The sequence below is a fragment of the Lissotriton vulgaris genome, chromosome 5, assembly GCF_964263255.1.
Source record: "Lissotriton vulgaris chromosome 5, aLisVul1.2, whole genome shotgun sequence".
NCBI classification, from domain to species: domain Eukaryota; kingdom Metazoa; phylum Chordata; class Amphibia; order Caudata; family Salamandridae; genus Lissotriton; species Lissotriton vulgaris.
In genome coordinates this window covers 471,893,345-471,914,539 of record NC_141693.1, presented here as the reverse complement: position 1 = coordinate 471,914,539, position 21,195 = coordinate 471,893,345, and the positions used below count along the sequence as shown (strand labels likewise).

The window sequence follows — 21,195 nt, the reverse complement described above, 5'->3', positions numbered from 1 at the left end:
GAAGCCGCCGCCACCTAAGAGTCCGAAGGTGCCCCCGCCGCGCACTAGAAGAGTGCAGGCCGTCCCTGCTTCCCCGGGACTTAGAGTGAAGAAACGTCTCGTCATCGGGCTCGGGCCCGCAACGCCTTATTTCCCCGCTTCTGATTGCCAACACACCAAGGTACTGTAAATATCCACCGCGGTGCGAGCCGCTCTCCTAACCGGACTCGCACCGCTCTGTGTGCCACTGCAGCGCCCCCCCCCCCGCCCCTCGTGAGCGCCGCTCTGTGTGTCTGAGAGCAGCAGCGCGAGCCGTCCTGACCGAGTCTTGCGCCGCTCTGTGCCCTCTGGCCCCCCTTGGCAGTTCCAAGACCTGTGCTCCCCCCAGTGAGAGTCCCGCATAGCCGGTGGGACCCGTACGAGTTACCAGACCCGACAGTGCCGAACGCGCCTCACGCAGGAAGCGTGAGCTTGGGCAGGTCGGGCCCGTATCTCAAGTCACAGCGGGCCAGAAGTATTGAGAAGGTCCTGGGCAGTCATAAGAGAAGGGGAAAGGCGTGAAGATACCCCCAGAGTGCCCTCAGAGATCTAGTGACCTGAGGAAAAGCCTTGTTAAAACCCACAGAGACTAAGAGAACTATTGAACTTGAGAGAAAAGCAGTTTCAAGTGAATCAAACTCAAGGAACCCCGACAGTTGAACCGTGAATTGAAGAAGAGCTTGCCTATTTACAACCTGTGGCCTAACAAAAACGTTATTAGTCTTGTAATAAGTCATACCTGAGTATATGTATATATATATATATATATATATATATATATATATATATATATATATATATATATTTTTTTTTTACATAAAGAGATCGTATTTTTACATATACTTACAGCCTGGTGTCCATTTGTGGGGGGATTGGTACATGGTTACTGTGTGTGTTATTACAAATGCTTAACTAACTAACGCCTGAAGAATAGCCTTGGCTGCTCACGCCACGCACCTAGAGGGTGAGCAAGGGTGATTCTAAGGGGTCATCCTTCGCCCCGACTTAGAGAAGAGGGTCCCTGCTTGTCACAAGTGAATACTAGCGCCAACCAGAGACCCCCAATTCTAACAAGAATTTTCTTAACGAAAGTCTTAAGTGAGCCATCCTCCTCTAAGTCGGCAGTTTGGGTTGTAGAAAGAATGCATAGCTTCAGACTTCCCTTTCTGCTTTACACAGACAGGCGGCCTTTGGCTACAAATCAAAATGTGTTTATAAAAGAAACAATGGAAGGCAATAGTGCATCAAAGACAAGCAGAAATTGTCCAGCTAAACCGCCAATGGCTTAACCAGCCACTGTATGAAGCTACAAATAAGAGGTATATTGACAGATCAGATAGTGCACATGGTTCTGTTGAAGTATGCAAACACAAGGAGATGATGGACGGAGCGCTGAAACTTTTCAGACACTCACCCCCAGTCACGGATCTGGGCGGAATCCATTATCGTTCATTAGCTCACTTCGCCACCCCAGTTCAGACCCAGCCATATGCAAATCAGTCTTGACCCTGTTCCCCATGGGAACAGTCCAGCCCAAACTGCCAAGCCACGTGTTCCCTAGACCGGAAACAAGCATCCCGGGACCGGTTTTGGGGTGACAACCCTCGTCAGCCAGGCTAGCTTGAATCCAGTGGGAAAGTGAGCAAGGGATCCACGTCTGGCCATACCGTGCCAACTTAGGGCGAACAAAACAAACACAAGGAAATGATGGACGGCGCGCTGAAACTTTTCAGACGCTCCGTCCATCATCTCCTTGCATTTACTTTATTGCTTACCCCAAAACCAGTTCCAGGATGCTTGTTTCCAGTCCAGGGAAGATCTGGCTTGGCAGTTCGGGCTGGACTGTTCCCATGAGGCACAGGGTCAAGACTGATGACTGAACGATGATGGATTCAACCCAGATCTGTGACTGCGGGCGAGAGTCTGAAAAGTTTCAGCGCTCTGTCTATCATCTCCTTGCCTTTGCTCTGTTGAAATATGAACACTTGAAGTTATTTTTTAATGAAGATTGTCACATGGCTCGGAGTGATATGGCCCTGGAACACGTCCAAATTTAAACCTAGAAGCTAAAAAAAAAAACATCTAGTTTGGAAATAATCTTCTCAGATGCAAGCGCTAATTAGCCTGAGACTCCTTGTCCGTTTAAGTAAAGACAAAGCAAGGAACTTGAACGTACAACCTTTCACACACTTAAAGCAATAGACATTAAAGCCAGACCCCTACCAGACTGTCGCCTACTAGTGACACTACTTGAAAATATAACAGATGTGTAGCACCCTGCTACTTGTGACAATTTCTGATGTAAGCATTCATATCATGCGTGTATCATTCTTTGTCAGTCTGCTGACGTCACAGAATGTTGATAAGAGCTGCAACCCAACTACCCTACTGACCAGAAACTGCCTGCCAGTACTACAAAACAAATTGACAAAGTAAAAAAAAATGGATATAGGAAACTGTAAACATCTCTAAGACCAGCTTCATTGGAAGTCAAATACACCGCCTTAATGTCATACACAACGCTGGCAACTTCCGCCGTTTACAGTGATAATGAGAATACTGATGTTACTGTATGGAGGTGTTGGGGTTTGAGAGCAAAAGCACGTAATGGGGCCCATATTGATATAGACCATCATTTAAGGCATAAGTATGCTGTATGGACAAAAGCAACCAAAACAAGCATTTGCAATGCAATAGGTCTCGCATTAGGAAAGTTTGAGCTATTGGTATTGTAAATGACCAATTTTTTTATTTATGTATTGGTTTTGAAAATAGCAAAATTAATATCTTTGTCATTTACAATGCCAATAGTTTCAACTTTCGCAAATGAGACAGCTATAGCATTTGTAACGCAATATGTGTTGTATTTACATGACTTAGATGTATTGATATTACAAATAACAATGGCTTGTAATTTTTTTAATAATTAATACGTAAAAAAAGGTTATTGTAAATTATAATGGCAATAGCTTAAACTTTTGTAAATAACTTTTGTGAAGATTATGTTCACTGTATTTTATTATGATGAAAATGCAAGAACAGAAGTGAAATATTAACATCTTTTTGTGACATTTGTAATAAAGCTTGAAACATTGGGAGAACATATTTGAATCAGTCGTTGTTGAATGGTTGCACAGATTGATGCTGTGGTGGAGCTGAGTGATGTGGTGGCGACGAGTGATGCTGTGGCATTCAGTGATGCTGTGGTAGTGCATAGTATGTTGTGGTGCCCCTGAGTGATGCTGTGGTGGTGCTGAGTGATGCTGTGGCGACGCGATAGATAGATAGAGTGAGTGTGATAGATAGATAGATAGGCCGATAGACAGAGTGAGGCCGATAGACAGAGTGAGGCCGATAGACAGAGTGAGGCCGATAGACAGAGTGAGGCCGATAGACAGAGTGAGGCCGATAGACAGAGTGAGGCCGATAGACAGAGTGAGGCCGATAGAGTCAGGGCGATAGATAGAGTGGTATTGTATGGAGTGTGTGTTGCATTCAGTAGAGTGTAATTATGTGATGTGTAATTATGTGGCACTGAGTGGGATTTGGAGTGTATGTTGCAATGAGTGCAGTGTAATTATGTGGCGTGTAATTTTGTGGCACTGTGTGGTATTTCGAGTGTATGTTGCATTGAGTGCAGTGTAATTATGTGTTGTGTAATTATGTGGCACTGTTGGTATTTGGAGTGTGTGCTGCATAGAGTGCAGTGTAATTATGTGGCATGCATTTATGTGGCACTGAGAGGTATTTGGAGTGTGTGTTCCATTGAGTGCAGTGTAATTATGTGGCGTGTAATTATGTGGCACTGAGTGGTATTTGGAGTGTATGTTGCATTCAGTGCTGTGTAATTATGTGGCGTGTAATTATGTGGCACTGAGTGGGATTTGGAGTGTATGTTGCATTGAGTGCAGTGTAATTATGTGGCATGTAATTATGTGGCACTGTGTGGTATTTCGAGTGTATGTTGCATTGAGTGCAGTGTAATTATGTGGCGTGTAATTATGTGGCACTGTTGGTATTTGGAGTGTATGTTGCATTGAGTGCAGCAGGGGTGGGGGAATCATATCGCCCGACGCCCGAACCAACTAGAATTTTATGGAGGGCAAGAAGATTTATTGTCTATTTTGTCCGCCAGACAAGTAGACATTAAATCACAAAAAAGAAATGAGCTGTCGGCACTCTGGGGCTCACGGGCAATTGAAATGCTGTCAGAAAGCCTTTAGAGACCTATGACTGGCTGGAAGCCCATGACTGGGCTCTATCTAGCCAGTGATTGGCCGGGGGAGTCTTACGCTAGACGTCCGTGTTCTAGCGTGAGTTCATCACTGACGCAGCCCACCTGCTCTTGGAGCCCAGCTGCTGAAGTGCAAGGGCGGGCGCCGAGGCAGGAAACACTTTTGCGGCTGTCTGGGTCCCAGTGCTGGGGGCAGGTCTCTGTCACTGATTGCTGCACCACTTGATCGCCCTGTCCATTGGGATCCGTCCAGGGCAGTCCACTCATCTTTGGTGCGCTGCGGGGCACTTCCTCGAATCAAGAGCGGCAAGTCGTCATTTCTGACACAGTGAATGCTTCACCAACAGGCGAGTCAATCTGATAATGGGTGTTGCATCGGTCAGAGCCTTAGGAAAATTATGCTAACTGTGATGCTGCATGGAATGGTCTGGTATCAGTGGGCGTGGGGGCAGGGTCAAATGTATGGCATGTTAATACAGTAAGGCGAAGAACTTCTCCACTGCCATCGGCTGATCAATGAGGCGCCTATTGCAATGGAACAATGCCACCAGCGTTGATAACGAGTGAGTGAAAACACAACTAATGGAGTCTCTATTTAGAGACATTGACCTTTTCTTTGTCAGTCTGCTTTTATGGACGAGGCTGCATTCGGGGGCTCGGAGCAAACTTTAACACCTGGCAGTCTTACAGAAAAGGCAGCTTTGCAAGTTTATGCGTGCGCTGTAAATAGAAACATTTTTTTAAACTGCATCTTTTTCTCGGGGTTAAACAGTAAAGCTAAATTTGAATAAAAGAAACGGCACATAATGAAGCAGGCAGAAAGTATCTTCGTGTTCCAGGCAATGTTCTGTGTGCAGCGTATTTCACACAGCTTACTATAACGTGGGCCACTCATGGCGTCTGAAACATCTTAATGTCCACATTTTTGCCTGGGGTCTCCGTTCTTAATACCATCCCCCACAGACTTGCTTGCCTTTTCCTTATTCCATTGCCGCCACCTTCCCTCCACTGCTTCTCGCTTAATCAGCGCCCCCACTTTATTTCCTAATCTTGCTACTGCAGCAGAGGAAAAGTCTCACATCCGTGTCAATTTTACAGGCTTAATCTGGCAAGAAACCGGCTATTCTCCACATTTTGGGCACATTCCTGTTAGCCTGTACTTCTATTTGGTTGCATTTCTCGTCTCATGTACCTACTGTAAACCACCACCCACCATGCAAAGTGCTCTGGCAGTTTGTGCTAAATAAACAGAGCCGCTGTGATGAAGCAGTAGCTAAGGTCTAAATTATGCAGCAGGGTTGACTGAATTATGTGGTCACAAAAAATTAGAATTATGTGGCAGAAGGCAGCATATTTTTGTTTATCGTATTACTTCATTTTTTTTACATTAGTATATGTTAACCCTGTCAGTATAAATGTTTTGCCTTATTACTTTCAGATTAACACCCAAATACAGCAATAGCAATGAAAAAGTGACCAGTCACTACTTGTGATGAGCTTTTCACTGTGTGGCAGGATGGATTACCCTCCTTTTAGAAACTTTTTATCTGGTTGAGCTAGAATCTCAATCAACATTTTTGTTAAAATATGCAGTATAGCATCATTATGTGGCAAATTATGAGGAAAATGTCTCAGCTGTAGAATCTCATTATTAGAGTGGCTCTGTTATAAATCACGCATGTACACAGGACCTGCCATCTGTGGGGGACCATCTGTCATTTAAAACAATTAAAAATGGCAAAAATTGCCGAACCAATTTCAATATAAAGTAGAAATTATCATAATGTACATTTGTAGGTCTCACAATCACGTTTTATTGACAACTGCGTGAAATTGTACAATATTCCCACCTTAATTTTATGCAACCGCTGTATTGTTGCATTTTGTTGCACAGTTACGTCAGCAGTAAAAATTAACCCATACCAGATCCAAGGAAAAGTGACACTGCCACCTGTGTGAGCATTCGTCCTATGTAGACATAAAGGCTTGTTTTTCTATCGCTACATGATTTGACAAGGAGTGTTTTTCTTGTGTGCCTGACTTTGTGCCTTCTTTATGCATGTGCCCATTTCGAAATATCCATGCATCATCCCATAGACCATCAGAACGCTCAGCTTCTGAAAAAAAAGACACTGATTGCACATGTTGCTGCAACGTTAAAACCTTCTCTTTCAGCAGGCCTCCCAATACTCGTATGTCAGCATCCGGCAGCAGAATTACAGGATTTTCCCAGAAGATAACAGGCACATCTGGGTGGGTAGGTGGGGGATTGGGGACATTGGAAGGAGAGAAACCAGTGGCAGAGACTCGGATTTGAAAGAAAAAAGGGACTACTTCACAAATCTAAGTGAGACAAACTTGCACATCTATTGCGGAGCTGCACCTACTCATGTTTAGGGAGCTTACTCTTCCGGTGCCATTACTATAGCACTACTGTGCACAAGAGAACCCTGTTACTGCTGCCTGTGCTGCAAATGCTCCTTGTGTGGGAGAAGAATGTGGAGATCTAGCAGTGAGTGGGCAATAGTATAATCACACCACACCTGTCCAGGAATGTAAATGGTGAGATTGATTTAACTGCCCATTACTGCCTCTTGTGTATTTGTACTTGTGGATTCTGCCTCAGTGGACCACAGCACCTCTGCCACGCAATGTTGGCTGCCCCATGAATCGTTCATAAGCTCTGCCAAAAAGTGCAGTTATTTCCATCCACACGTTTATCATATGTTCACATGTGAGTATTTTTAAAGCTGGACAGCTATGAGTTGGCCCTAGGATGGCGAACACCAGTCTCTACAATTGAAATTTTGTCACATGCATACTGTTTGATAATTGGGTGTAGTGCAAACTGACACATCCACGCACATACTGTACAACAGTTGCATTTAAGGATGCATGTCCATGCACTGCATAATTAGACTTGTGCTTGAAATTATGTTGCACAGTATGTTGCACTGATTACAGTGCAGGTTCTCGCCGTGCAGACCCACCTTAGTGACTTATGGAATAAGTGGGGCAAGCAGATATCTTCCCAGGACAAGTAGATTTCTGTAAAAGTTTGTCCATTGGCCAAGTAGATTTTTGACAAATTTCCACACCCCTGGTGCAGTGTAATTCTGTGGCGTGTATTTATGTGGCACTGAGAGGTATTTGGAATGTATGTTCTATTGAGTGCAGTGTAATTATGTGGCGTGTAATTATGTGGCACTGAGTGGTATTTGGAGTCTATGTTGCATTGAGTGCTGTGTAATTATGTGGCATGTAATTATGTGGCACTGAGTGGGATTTGGAGTGTATGTTGCAATGAGTGCAGTGTAATTATGTGGCGTGTAATTATGTGGCACTGTGTGGTATTTCGAGTGTATGTTGCATTGAGTGCAGTGTAATTATGTGGTGTGTAATTATGCGGCACTGTTGGTATTTGGAGTGTGTGCTGCATTGAGTGCAGTGTAATTATGTGGCATGTATTTATGTGGCACTGAGAGGTATTTGGAGTGTATGTTCCATTGAGTGCAGTGTAATTATGTGGCGTGTAATTATGTGGCACTGAGTGGTATTTGGAGTGTATGTTGCATTCAGTGCTGTGTAATTATGTGGCGTGTAATTATTTGGCACTGAGTGGGATTTGGAGTGTATGTTGCATTGAGTGCAGTGTAATTATGTGGCATGTAATTATGTGGCACTGTGTGGTATTTCGAGTGCATGTTGCATTGAGTGCAGTGTAATTATGTGGCGTGTAATTATGTGGCACTGTTGGTATTTGGAGTGTATGTTGCATTGAGTGCAGTGTAATTCTGTGGCGTGTATTTTTGTGGCACTGAGAGGTATTTGGAATGTATGTTCTATTGAGTGCAGTGTAATTATGTGGCATGTAATTATGTGGCACTGAGTGGTATTTGGAGTGTATGTTGCATTGAGTGCAGTGTAATTATGTGGCGTGTAATTATGTGGCACTGAGTGGTTTTATAGCGCATGCTGCCAACTAACTAATTGCCTCTTGGCACATTACTGACACCTAGTCAGTCCTATTAGTCGAAGGTTATCAATTTTAGGACTCATTTGCTGTCCTTCTGACCAAACAAATGAACTTCAGAATGCACGCATGCTTCCTAAGTAGCTGGTCTGCTCACCATGCCTTTTTACGGACTTTGTGGCTATGATTCTTTTGGAGGCGTCGGGGGGGGGGGGGGGGGGCATAGCTACTAGCCCTCTTTACCACCATCTGTTTGTGGTAACCTTGTGGGTAGGTTGCTTATTAGCAGGCCATGCTGTTGCAAGAGAAGATGGCAGAGGTGAGGGTGAGACTGCAAGTGTCTGCCTACTTAGGCACCGACAGCCATTAAAAATACGGTAGCTAATAAGGGAAATTTAATCTGCTTCTCGGCACAGCAGGATGTGACATTGTGCTGCGTTACCTTATTTCCCAGCATGCCATCTCCCCCTGGCCCCCATTGATACCGGGGGTCCCGCCCCCTAGCTTACCAGCTTCAGATGGGCAGCACAGAGGGGTACGCAGAGGCAGATGTGTTTGTTTGCCGGAGACAATCTCGTGCGGCTGCAGATGGCACTGCCTGGCAGCGGGCTTTGCTCCCTGACACCCCGTCACACTCCGAGTAGTGCTGGCAGAGAGGGGCCCCATCCCATCCTCTAAACATGCAGGGCTTCTTTTCTATTTTTTTTTTTTTTTAAGTGGAAAGGAAACTAGAATTCTGGCTGACTCAAACAGGGCTCATGTAGTCGGCCTACTAAGGTATTTGGACAGGATGGTTTCCAGCTACGTCGCACACTGCGCTATGGTTTGGCATTTTGCAGTAACTGTTTTCAAGTACGGTGGGGACCCTCACAGCACTATGTGCCTCGCTATCCACAGGTATAGGTTGGGTGCTGCAAACTCGTGCCAAGTTCTTTAACTTGGGAATGTAACATTTAGAAATATCACGCCCCTCGCTTATCTGTTTGTCTACTGCAGAAGAGGTTAACTTCCAGTTATTTATATATCACTTAATAACAACATTTAACCTGTTTCTAAGCTTTTCTAAGTTTCACAGATAAAGAAACCGAGGCGGAGGGAGTGACTTTCTCGGGATCTCTGCCATTTGAGTCACGCTTGACATTTTGTCTGTGTTTCTTGTGGGCGAGGGCCCGGGGGAGAGATACCGCTAACTTTTTTTGTTTTAATGACACCTGTCATGTGATAGAAATTTGGGTTGAACTTGTGAATGTTTAAAGACAACAATAATAATACAAGCATGTAGTGTCGTGTGCGGCAGAATTCGGGTTGTGAAGCATGATTGAAAACTTCCAGTAGATACGGAGGGACCATCGGTCCATCAAACCCGGCTCTCTAGCAGGTGCTTGCAGCCGGTTGGCTGAACCTGCTTCACCCTGGAGCACCTGAGGCTTCAAATCCGCCTGTCGGGAAGGCCCTGCTGAGAAGAGAGCAGTGGACCCTGGCGCGGCACCGAGGGGGAAGGTTTGGGGCAGGGCCTCTACAGCGAGCAGCTGAGCCGAAAGGAGGCGCTGGACGTGCGAACTGGCCCTCGGCGTTGGAGGGCACAGGGCGTCGGGCTGACTGGCGGCAATGGTGAGTGAAACTCCTGGCAGAACGGACCGCACCTTGAGGGCCAGTGAAGCGTGTGTGTTTTCTGCATGGACCTGGACCCCAGCCACAGCAGTGCATTCACATGTGTGAGAAGCAGTGGGTTCAGGGCCAGGCATTCTTACAAGCCCCAAAAGGAGCCCTGTTAAATAAAAGTTTATCTATATTGGACTAACGTTGCGGTAGTCTGTACGAGGAACATTGGACCGTAATTGTGTGCTCCCTACGACATGGGTGCGTCTGTCGGTAATGCTGTTTTGCATTTGTACTTAAATTGCTTTATGCATTTTATATTCCTTAGTTTAGCAAACCACCGCATGCAGCTTTTCTGAATTGATATTTCATAATTACAGAGCGGTTTTCGAAGTTGAGTGGATGGAAACGGAGCGCGCGTGCGCATTACAAAAACGAAAGTGAGATGTGCACATGCGTGTGTTCACGAGCGCGTACACAGACCCCAATCTGTGGGTGTCCGGTCTGTATCACTTGGCAGGCAAGACAGTAAAACAATACATCCCTCTGCGATACCTAAACAAGCACTGTGGGGGAGAGGTCGGCGGCAGTGAAGGTGCCTGCAAGAGGCTCATGTGGCGTCGCAAAAGTGAAAGCAAGAGCGCGAGAACAGACGCTACTGACGCCGCCGTACACGCTCACAGCTCATGCCAGCAGCAAACGCGCGCTCACGAGGCCAAATCCGAGATGGAAAATGCGCGCCCCAGTCTTGTGTCCACATATGCAAGCATATAGGTATACTAAAGTATACTTGAGGTCCATCGCTACGCTCGACCTAAAAAACTTTGCATCACTCGGGTTGGTCGCAACCCACATCCCCAGAAATACCAGGCACCACCATCCAGCAAGCCAAGCTCTCAGATACACAGATTCCCTACCTACGTTTAAAAGACAATCCAAGATACTCATAACCTGAACCCAGAGAAGCAAAATCCCCAATCTAAGTCCTTTCCAGAATAGTAAGGCTGCCACCTTAAAAACTCCCTTCCCATAGAGGCACCGTCCTGCCTCACAAACACTTTAAGTGTCCACGTTATAAGACCGGGTAATATTCACTTCATAGAACAACCTTCCTCCACTTCGGAAAGGTTGGGCCCAATCCACCTCATAGAAGCGCTACCTGCCAACCCCCGCTAAGAAAAACAAGTTGTACAATAATGCCCCCTACCCACCCACGTGTTCATTTTGCCACACAAGTAGACAACTACCGTTTGAACCACACAGATACAAGCACCAAACTAAGCCGACACAAAAAGATTATCCAAGCAACCCAATCAACACCATAGAGACAAACAGCCTGATTCATGAAAACCGAATTCTGCGAATTTTAAATTGCGATTGACAGCGAATCGCAATTTAGAATTCGCAGACCAGCATTCATCAAAATCTGCGAGGAAATAAAGCGATTTGCACGCGGCCGCAAAAAGCGTTAGCGATTATTGAAAATCGCAGAAAAAGCGCTATTTCCGTCAAAATCCGTGTAGGAATTGCGATGTCGCAATTTGCGAGATTGCTAAATGCGATCTCGCAATTAGTGAGATCGCAAAAACGGGAAGTCGCATTTCGAGCGCAGTGATGACATCACAACCAGGAAGCAGGCAGTTCCCACCCCCATTCAGAACAGTGAGGCTGATCTCGAGGCTGCATCTCACAGAGCTCCTTCCAGGACACCTCCAAACTTCCTAATCCTTCACCTTTGTGACTGCAGCAATGGCAGAGGATGCAGCACCAGGGCCCAGTGACACCGGGCGCAAGCAGAAGCTCAAATTTTCTGAGCAGGAGTTGGAGCACCTGATAGACGGAGTGGTTGACAACCACCCAAAACTATTTGGAAAGGACTCCAGGAGGGTGCCTGAGACGGAGAAACGCCGATTCTGGCTGGGGAATTGCCGCAAAAGTCAACGCTGTGGGCGTGACACACAGGTCACTCGAGGAGCTGAAAAAGAGGTGGTACGACCTCCAAGGTCGTGCCAAGGAGAGGGTGGCAGAGAGGCTGGGCGAGACCCTGGCTACTGGAGGTGGAGATCCAACAGTCCCTCCCAACACCCCCTTGGAGGACCGCGTGGAAGACACACTTGAGCGAGAGGCGTGCATAGGGGTCATCAATCTGGACTCATCCCGACCCACCCAAGACAGCCAAGGTAAGTGGCATGCGACCGCGACCCTGTCCCCTAACAATGGCCATGACCCTATAGCCTCCCATAATCATCCCATCCATGCAGAATAGGTCATGCCCAAAAGCATTGTGGGACATGTAGTCTGGCCACAATGTACAAAAACCCCAATGCAGCCAGACATGACCTAAAGTACGCAATGCCACAGCCAGTCAGGGAATGTCAGCCAGCATGCATGTAGCAACTGCACGTGTGACAGATACATGCAATTAATCTACGTCCACTTCCCCTCACAGGTGGCGCTGACAACAACAGCAGCGACAGCGACAGGCTGCTCATAGACGAGGCACCAGAGGATGCAGAGGAGGTGCCAACAGCCACACATCCTGCACCATCAGGTGCTGCACCTATCCCTGCAGCCAGAGCAGCACCATCTGCGCCAGCACCATCAGGTGCTGCACCTATCCCCGCAGCCAGAAAAGCACCATCTGCGCCAGCACCATCAGGCGCTGCACCTATCCCCGCAGCCAGAGCAGCACCATCTGCGCCAGCACCATCAGGCGCCGCACCTATCATCGCAGCCAGAGCAGCACCATCTGGGCCAGCACCATCAGGCGCTGCACCATTGACAACCGCTACACCACCACCAGCGGGAACCTCTACATCTGGTGCTGCTAGTGCGGTGACAGTGCGCACACCCACTGTGGCCAGCCAGCACACCCGGCATGGCAGGGATCGCCAGCAGAGCACAGCACGCAACGGCAGGAGGGGGATGGCTGTGCGCGTGCCAGGGCTCAGCATAGAGCGCCGGATGCTGCGCATCCATCAGTTGCAGGCACGACGGCAAGGGGCTATCCAACTCCAGCTCCACAACATTGGCCGCAATGTTGCAAATGTGTCCGACAGGATAGAGCGCATGACAACTGCCATGGAGGCTAACACTGCGGCCCTCATATCGCAGCGCAACACCGCCCGCCGCCGCCACCGCCAGCTACTGGCGCGGCTATGTTATGTTATGTTATTTATATTTTTATAGCGCGCAGCTGCCCCAGCAAAGGGGCGTCCTGGCGCTTTGACAGACACTATAACATAACACACAATAAAAGAAAAGAAATTAACCAGATAACGGAAACAGGAAAGTTTTAATCGCCTGCCTGAAGGCGAGCAAATCTTCAAGAGCTCGGATGTGTACCGGGAGCGAATTCCACAAACCTGCCGCTAGCACCCTAAAGGAGCGGCCACCCATTCTGCTCAGCTTAAAGCGTGGACAGACAGCCAGCCAGCCTACACGCGCTCAAACTATGTCATGCCACCTCCCAGCTCTCACGTCGGTCCCTGGCTATGCAGCAGCAGATGGTGCAATGCTGCGAGGATGTGGCGCGAGTCTTGGAGCAGGTCACCAGTGCCGTACTGGCACTACATCCTACTGGGCCAGCCAATGTTGGTGGGGACGACACCAGTGAGGGCACCTCCAGTGTCAGCAGCCTGTCTGCCTCACAGGTTGGCGTGCTACGCCGCAGCACCAGGCCCACTGCAGGGTCACGTGCCGTCCCAGAGGAAGAGCCAGAGAGGCGTTTGGGTGCTGCGCGCCGGAGGCGCACTTGACTTAACTGTACATTGGCAGGGACATGCTGATGATAGAAGCATGTCCTGTGTATTGTCTGGAGCAGTCTGGCGCAATACTGCTTGCATGTAAAGAATAGCAAAATTACATTATTATTGTGCCTTTAACAATAATATTTATTCTAGCATCGTACATCGGCCTCCTGTCATTATTTCCATTGGCATGCAATTGTGATTTGTTGGGTGAGGGGGGTGGGTGCACTAGAAACTGTTCATTGTGATGTGGTTGCGGCGTCTGTGTCCTTCAGCTGGGTTCTCCCCGCATGCATGACGCACATGTGCAGGTGGCCGGTCGTCCCCTTCCGACTCACTGCCAGAGATCTCTACAGGTATCCGGCGCTTGGTAGCAATGTTGTGTAGTATTGCACACACAGCCACAATGCGGCAGCACACATCAGGACTGTAGTACATGGCACAACCAGTCTTGTGCAGTATGCGGAATCCGCTCTTCAGTAGCCCAAATGTCCTCTCAATGCAATTCCTTGTGCGTATGTGTGCAACATTGTAGCGCCGTTGCTGTGGTGTAGCAGGGTTGAGGTAAGGGGTGAGGGGGTATTCACGGAGGGCGTAGCCACTGTCACCTGAATGAGAGGAGCAGAGGGTGAGTGCCTGTGCAGCGCAGCTACTTCATCGCAGTGTTACATTGTGGGCCAAGTGTACTTACCAAGTAGGTGTCCTTCACCAAAGTCTCCCCTGGCCAGTCGTGTGTGGAGGCTGCAGTGCCGGAATATGAAGCAGTCATGTGTACTCCCCGGGTACTGTGCCACTATGTCCGTGATGTATGTCTTAGCATTGCACACCATCTGGATGTTGAGGGAGTGGTAGGACTTGCGATTGCGGTACATGTACTCCGTTGCAGCTGGTGGGCAGATGTGGGTACAGTCAATGCATCCCATCACATGTGGGAAATGCGCAACATTGTAGAATTGATGCTTGGTCTCATCCAAATCCTGTTGGCTGGTGGGAAATTTGATGTGGTGGTGTAGCTGGGTCAGCATTGCGTCTAGGAAACTCCTTAGGCAGCGGGAAATGGTGGGCTGGGATATCCCCCCAGCAGCCGCAACTATCCCCTGGAAGCTCCCGGAGGCCAGAAGGGTCAGGCTACACAATACCTGGACATGTGTGGGCACGGCATTGGTCCGCCTTGTTGGGTGCTGCATCAGGGGGTCAAGGTCCTGAATTAGCTTGATGATCATTGGCCCATTCAGGCGGTCCTTTGCGTATATTTGCTCTCTGGTTTGGCCCAGCAGGGTGACACGCTGGGCGAATATCCTCTCCTGGATTCTGCGCCTCCTCCGTGCTGCTCGATGTAGCCTTCGCCGCCTGACCACCATGTAGAGTCCTGGCATTGTGAGACTCCTTATGCTGATGCTGCATCTCCTTATGTGTGTTTGGTCAGGCCGGCACCTGTTACTGATTGGGCAACGGATTTTCAAAACTTTTTTTCCAATGGCTTTGATGGTTACCACCTGCTTTGGGTTGTCCTTAAATTGCGCCTCGCAAACAGCGATTTTGGGGTTTTTCGCTATTTGCAATTTTTCATGAAAAGCTATAGCGATTGTATTGCGATTTTGCAATTTTATTCGCAGAATCCGTGGTTTCTCGCAAATTCCAATTCGCTAATGGTCTACTGCCGGGATTCTGCGAATGTTTTAGCGATTTCGCAATTCTGTGTTTGCGATTTTGCTTTTTTCTTCTAGAATACCGATTTTGTCAATTGCGCTCGCAATAGCATTTTCGCAGCTATTGCGCTCGCAATTTTGCTTCTTGAATCAGGCTGAAAGGATCCAGATACTCCAAGCCCCAACACCCAACAACACCAGACACGCCAAGCTCCCACACTCACCAACAGACACCAAGCCCACGCATGCACATCAACATAAAGAAACGCTTAGACGAATTTACCAAAAGGAGGGACACGTTAAGCCAATAACAGATATGTCAAAACACCCACCCCCGTCATCACATCGCTCCCCCAACCACCAGGCATTCAAATATACCCCACACCCAAGGTATAACAATCTCACTACAACAAAGCATAGCGGTCCCCCCCCCCCCCCACCATCAAAGATACAAAGCCAGCACTCTCCAAAAAAGACAAACCAAAAGCTATACCCTCTTAGATGACAGAACAAGTTCTCGTTACAAATCACAGGAACTGTCTCGCCTTTATCGCAGACAATAAGTTCACGGCTGTTAACAGCCACAATGACCAACAAACTTCGAGCCACCTTGGAACACAACAACTTTAACAGACAATCACACCATCTTTTCTAGAGAGACACTCGCCAGCCAGAGCAAACGTATGCTTTTCTTCATCCTAGACTACCTGGGCACATTCCTTTTTTTATGTAAGAAGTCTAACAGCCACGAAACCTACAAGTTACGGCAACAGTTAGTAACAATGAAGAAGGAGATTAAAAAGCAATACGATGGATAGTATTACGTATCCACAAAGTTGTATTAACATACTGGTCGTAGAGGGAGAAAAACAGCTGCAAACATATTTAAAGTCGAAAGGTTAACAAACAGAAAAGTTGACATTTATGACAACACAAATACACGTAGTTGAACTGTTCATCCCCTTTCACATGCACCTTCAAATACCCATGAAGTAAACTGGGCCACTCATTGGTGGACATACCTTACAACCCCGCCCCGTACGCCCTCCAAAAAAACAGTACCCGATAGGCTAAGTACCAAGTCTAGTGCACCCTTACCACGAGTGTCGATCCCGTCTCTCTCAAGCACCTTTGCGCTAAAGAATCCCAAACACCTCCCTTAGGAGCCAAATCCACGGTTACTAACTTTAACAGACTCTCCATAGTTTTGTCAGCAAGCCACACCGTCACACACACCTCTCTATAAGATAGCCAGAGAGACAGGCGCCCAACCAATGACAGGCAGTGTCCCTTCCGCTTAAGCGCCCAGGTTCAGTTACGAAGCGTTCTTCGTCCAGGCTATCCTTTCCCTTTGACGCCCGTCTCTCCTTACCCCGCTGTCAGCCGCTTCTTCCCAGCTCTCTGCGACCTCCTCATCTTCCATCTTCCTTTCCCCGCAACCATAGAGAGGGCGGGGCGCCTGCGCAATGGAAAACAGCCAAGTACTGCGCTTGCGTACAATAGAGAAGAGACAACCGAGCCTGCGCATTGACGAGTGTCGAAAGCGATACCAAGAGCACGCGCCTCCAGACTACCATAGAGACCCGTCAATTCGCGTAGAATGTCAACTGGCTAGCGTAAAATTAGACCCATAACTCGACAGCTTTCGAAATAGAAGTAAAAGAAGGACATTACACCGGTTGACTGTTTCAGCTCAGTAACCACTGAGGGGCTACGAAGGCGGCCATATTAGAACAAGAGTGTGTCATTTTCTTTAAAAAGATGGATATACAATTTTGGGGAAAGAAACGAAGGCTCATATTATGGTTTCCACCTTGCCCTTTATTAACATTGCACCCAGATAAGCAAGCAATAAAGAAAAGAGAAACATTGTACTTCCCAGGACTTCCTGGTTCTATGACTGTAAATGGAAGTGTCCTGGGGGCAGCATGCAAAATCAGCAAGTCTTCGATTGGGTCTAGGATTTGGTCTGAGATTGTATCGATGTTGACGACCATCTTGATTCTATGTCAGGACGGAGGCGAGGATTATGCAGTCCTTTTTTCTCTTTATTAAAATAGCACATTCAAAGTAGACCAATTAGAAAACTTTTCAAGAACTACAACTCCCATGAGCACATGGGCCAGTGTCCATAACAACCGCCATCCAATCACGAGGGCGTCCGCTGTATAATTGGTCCTGACGTCCCTTCCTCTTTCTTCTCTGCTCGTCAGATAAGTCACTTTCCATATTCTTTCTGACGTACTGTTTGTGATATATTTGGTATTTGACCTGTGCGGTATTCTGCTTCTGTGGTTGTCGCGTCTCTGACGCCGTGTTATTTGACGCTTGTTAGCGTTTTCGACGGCAGTTCGACGAGCGACAGGCGTTGCTTGCGCCGTCTCTGCCGTGTCTTCGCGGACCGTGTGAGCGCGCTTTGACGCTTCTCAGCTGTGTCAGGCGCCCGCCTCTCACAAAGGGCTGCGATTGCGGCTCTCGTTAGACGCTGGGCGCATTGAGGCAGGAGTGTTCTCCGACCTCACCAACCCTCGCCTGACACCGGCTTCGGTGCTGTCTATCGCGCGCTTGCGCACAGCGCCACCTTGTGGCCACTACAGGGTACAGCACCTGACTCTACTGATTGCGGCCTGAGCACCGGCGAGGGGGCTACCTCATTGAAAATTGTTGGAGGTGTAACGTGCTCGCACCCTCTAGTAATGCAATCTGATCAATCAAATCCCTCCATTCAGGAGGCAGAAGAGCTTTGCATCTCTCAGCCCTTACCGCCAGTGGTTGGTCGCGCGCTTTCGCAGGCGCTGGACTCGGTCCTAGCGCCGCTGAGGGAGCGAGTGGACGCCCTAGCCCAGAGCATCCCCGGGGTGTTTGGGGGTTCAGCACCTGTCGACCGCGGCCCCAAGGGCGGACAAGGGGGTGGCAAAGCCTCAATGAAACGTCACGCGGGGCACTTGGAGGAGTTCGATCGCCTGAGGGACTCCTTCCGCAAAAGTGCGCGGACGTTGAAACACGTACCCTGCTGGGAGGGGTTTTACCCCGGAGAGGATGGCGACGAGGTCGCCCCGGAGACGGACCAGGAGGATGGTTTCCCAGTGGAGGGAGAGGGTGTTTCAGATGACGAGGCCTCCTCAGAGGACGAGGATGAGTACACAGGCCGGCCTTGGCGCCCGGCGTCTCACTCCTCGGAAACCCAGGAGGGTGAGGATAAATTCTCTGACATGTTCGACCCGACGAGGATATATCACCCAAGGTCGTCGGAATGGATTCCTGACCCTAAGGTGGCTAAATATGTTGCTAGTAAAGTGCGCCAACCCCTCAAGAAGGAAGTTAGGACCCGCATGCGAGGTGAATGCTCTCGTCCGAAACTAGAGGGCAGGGTGGCAGTCACCCCTGATATTGATGATAAGCTTTGCGCATTTTTCGCAAAATTTATGAAAGACCCAAAGAAAGGGATAGACCGCTCCTGGCGCAGCTGCCAGGATAAACTCCTGAACGCTGTAGGGCCCGTGACTCCGATCATTCAGTTGGCCGAGAGGGCCAAGGAGTCGGGGACCGCAATGTCCACGGAGGTCGTGGCAGGTTGGGCCCAGCGAGCTCTATGCTTCTTAGGGAATGCGAACTGCGCATTAGCGGCGGAACGAAGGAGATCTCTCCTCATTAAAATAGACCCCAAACTTGGGGACCTGGCAACTTCAGAAGCAGGGCCTATCGCACAGGGCAAGTTATTTGGCGAACCCTTTATCAAGGAATTGAACAAGTTCGTCACCACCTTTTCAGCCTTAGATAAGGCTCAAACGTCCATTAAAAAGATTTTTACCGGACGGGTTTTTGCCGGGGCCAGAAGAGGCAGGGGTCGCTCCTCCGGCCGCCAATTTCAGCAAGGTCCCAACAACAAAAACCAACAGCGTCGAAACAACGGTTGGAATGATGGCCGACAGGGATCTTTCTATCCCAACAGAGGCGCCGGGAAAGGGCGCGGCAGAGGCTTCTGCGGCGGAGCCAACGAACCTGGAGGCCCTTCCGGTGAGTGTTACCCTTTTTTCCCCGTCCATTCTGGGGGGGAGACTGCAGTATCACTTTCACAATTGGTGCAAGATCACCTCAGACCCTTGGGTTCTTCAGACAGTAAGGGGTTTCCGGATAGAGTTCTACGGTACTCCCATTCAGAAGGTTCTCCCTCGCCCCCTTGTGTTTTCTTCGGAAGACAGGGTTCTGATAGACGGCGAGGTGTCCGATCTCCTCAAGAAGGGAGCGATCGGCATGTCATATCTACACCCCGCGGGGTTCTTAAGCAACATCTTTTAGTCCAGAAAAAGGACAAAGGTTTTTGCCCGGTAATAAATCTGCGGAAATTCAACGAGTGGTTGGTGTACCGCCACTTCAAGATGGAGGGAATCCATCTTCTCCGCGATCTTCTCCTCCAGGGAGACTGGATGGTGCGTCTAGACTTGAAGGACGCCTACCTCACGGTACCGATTTTCCCGCCGCATCGAAGGTTCCTCCAATTTCTTTGGAACTAAACAGTCTTCGAGTTTCAAGCTCTCCCATTCAGCCTTTCATCGGCCCCATGGTGCTTTACGAAACTCCTTCGGCCGGTGGTGGAGACCCTGCGCGAGAGAGGCATTCGGTTGATCATATATATGGACGATATACTGATTTTGAATCAGTCTCCGACACGGCTCCTTCTGGACTTGAACATGACTATTGCGCTACTTCAGGATCTGGGCTTTGTGATCAACGCCCAGAAATCCGAACTCCAATCATCGACTCAGATTAGGTTTCTGGGATTCCTGATCGATTCGGAGACGGCCTCCCTCAGTCTTCCCCCACAGAAGGTAACCAAAATCCAAAAGGAGCTTTCCCATGTCCTCCGCAAGGACAGGATATCCCTTCGGCAGCTGGCTCGCCTTGTGGGCCTCCTCTCATCCTCGATTCAGGCGATCTTCCCGGGCCCCTTACACTACAGGGCCCTGCAGCGACTGAAGGTGCAGCACCTCAGGAAGGGGCTCACGTACTCCGAACTCATCTCCCTCACGGAGGAGACAAGAACGGAGTTGCGCTGGTGGATAGAGCACATGAGTGCTTGGAATAGGAGAGCGATCTTTGGATCCAGCCCGGACCTCATTATCGAGTCGGATGCCAGCAGGTCGGGCTGGGGAGCGCGCTGTGGCGACATAACGATGGGGGGACGGTGGTCGGAGGAGGAACTTCGACTTCACATCAACTGTCTGGAACTCCTAGCGGGTTCTTTTGCAGTAAAATCCCTGACCCAGAATCAGGTGTCATGTTGCATTCTGCTGCGCATGGACAATGTGTTGGCGGTGCAATACATCAATCGCCTGGGCGGCCCTCATTCTCGGGCATTGGCAGACCTGGCGAAGGACTTCTGGCACTACTGCCTCGAGAGACAGATATCTGTGTCAGCGGAGTATCTTCCGGGCAAACAGAACTCGATTGCGGATTGGCAATCCAGACATTTCCAAGACTTCAGCGACTGGCGTCTGGAGCGATCAGTCTTCCAGACTTTAATGGCCAGGTGGGGCCCGTGCTCGATGGATCTATTTGCGTCTCGACTCAACCGACAACTCCCGAGGTTCGTGAGCTGGAGACCGCACCCGGAGGCGTCGGCAGTCGACGCATTCCTGCAGGACTGGGCACAGGAGCAAGCGTATGCGTTTCCTCCCTTTATCATGATTCCGTGAGTAGCGGCACAAGGTCACCGGCAACGAGCCTCCATAATTCTAGTGACCCCCTTTTGGAGGGCTCAGGCGTGGTTCCCCTCTCTGTTGAATCTGTCATGGGATTGTCTGATTTAACTACCCTTGTTCCCTTCGTTGCTCTCGGGGCCCCTGGGAGAATCTCACCCTCTGGTGATTCAGGGGACCTTGCAACTCATGGCATGGAGGATTTCAGGGGACGTTGGCCAGACGGACGCCTTTCGGCGGACGCTGAGGAACTCATTTGTAGAGCCTGGGCCCC

At 49.0% G+C, this 21,195-nt stretch overlaps 1 protein-coding gene across 1 annotated transcript in view; it reads right to left on the bottom strand.

The window, feature by feature from the left end:
* Positions 1-16,741, bottom strand: part of SZRD1 (SUZ RNA binding domain containing 1) — a 60,838-nt gene extending 44,097 nt beyond the window's left edge. Inside the window, exon 1 of the mRNA XM_086921917.1 lies at positions 16,595-16,741. Within this exon, the coding sequence (XP_086778043.1) occupies positions 16,595-16,645 (51 nt within the window). The 5' untranslated portion in view covers positions 16,646-16,741. The remainder of the gene's footprint in view (positions 1-16,594) is intronic.
* Positions 16,742-21,195: the final 4,454 nt, after the last annotated feature.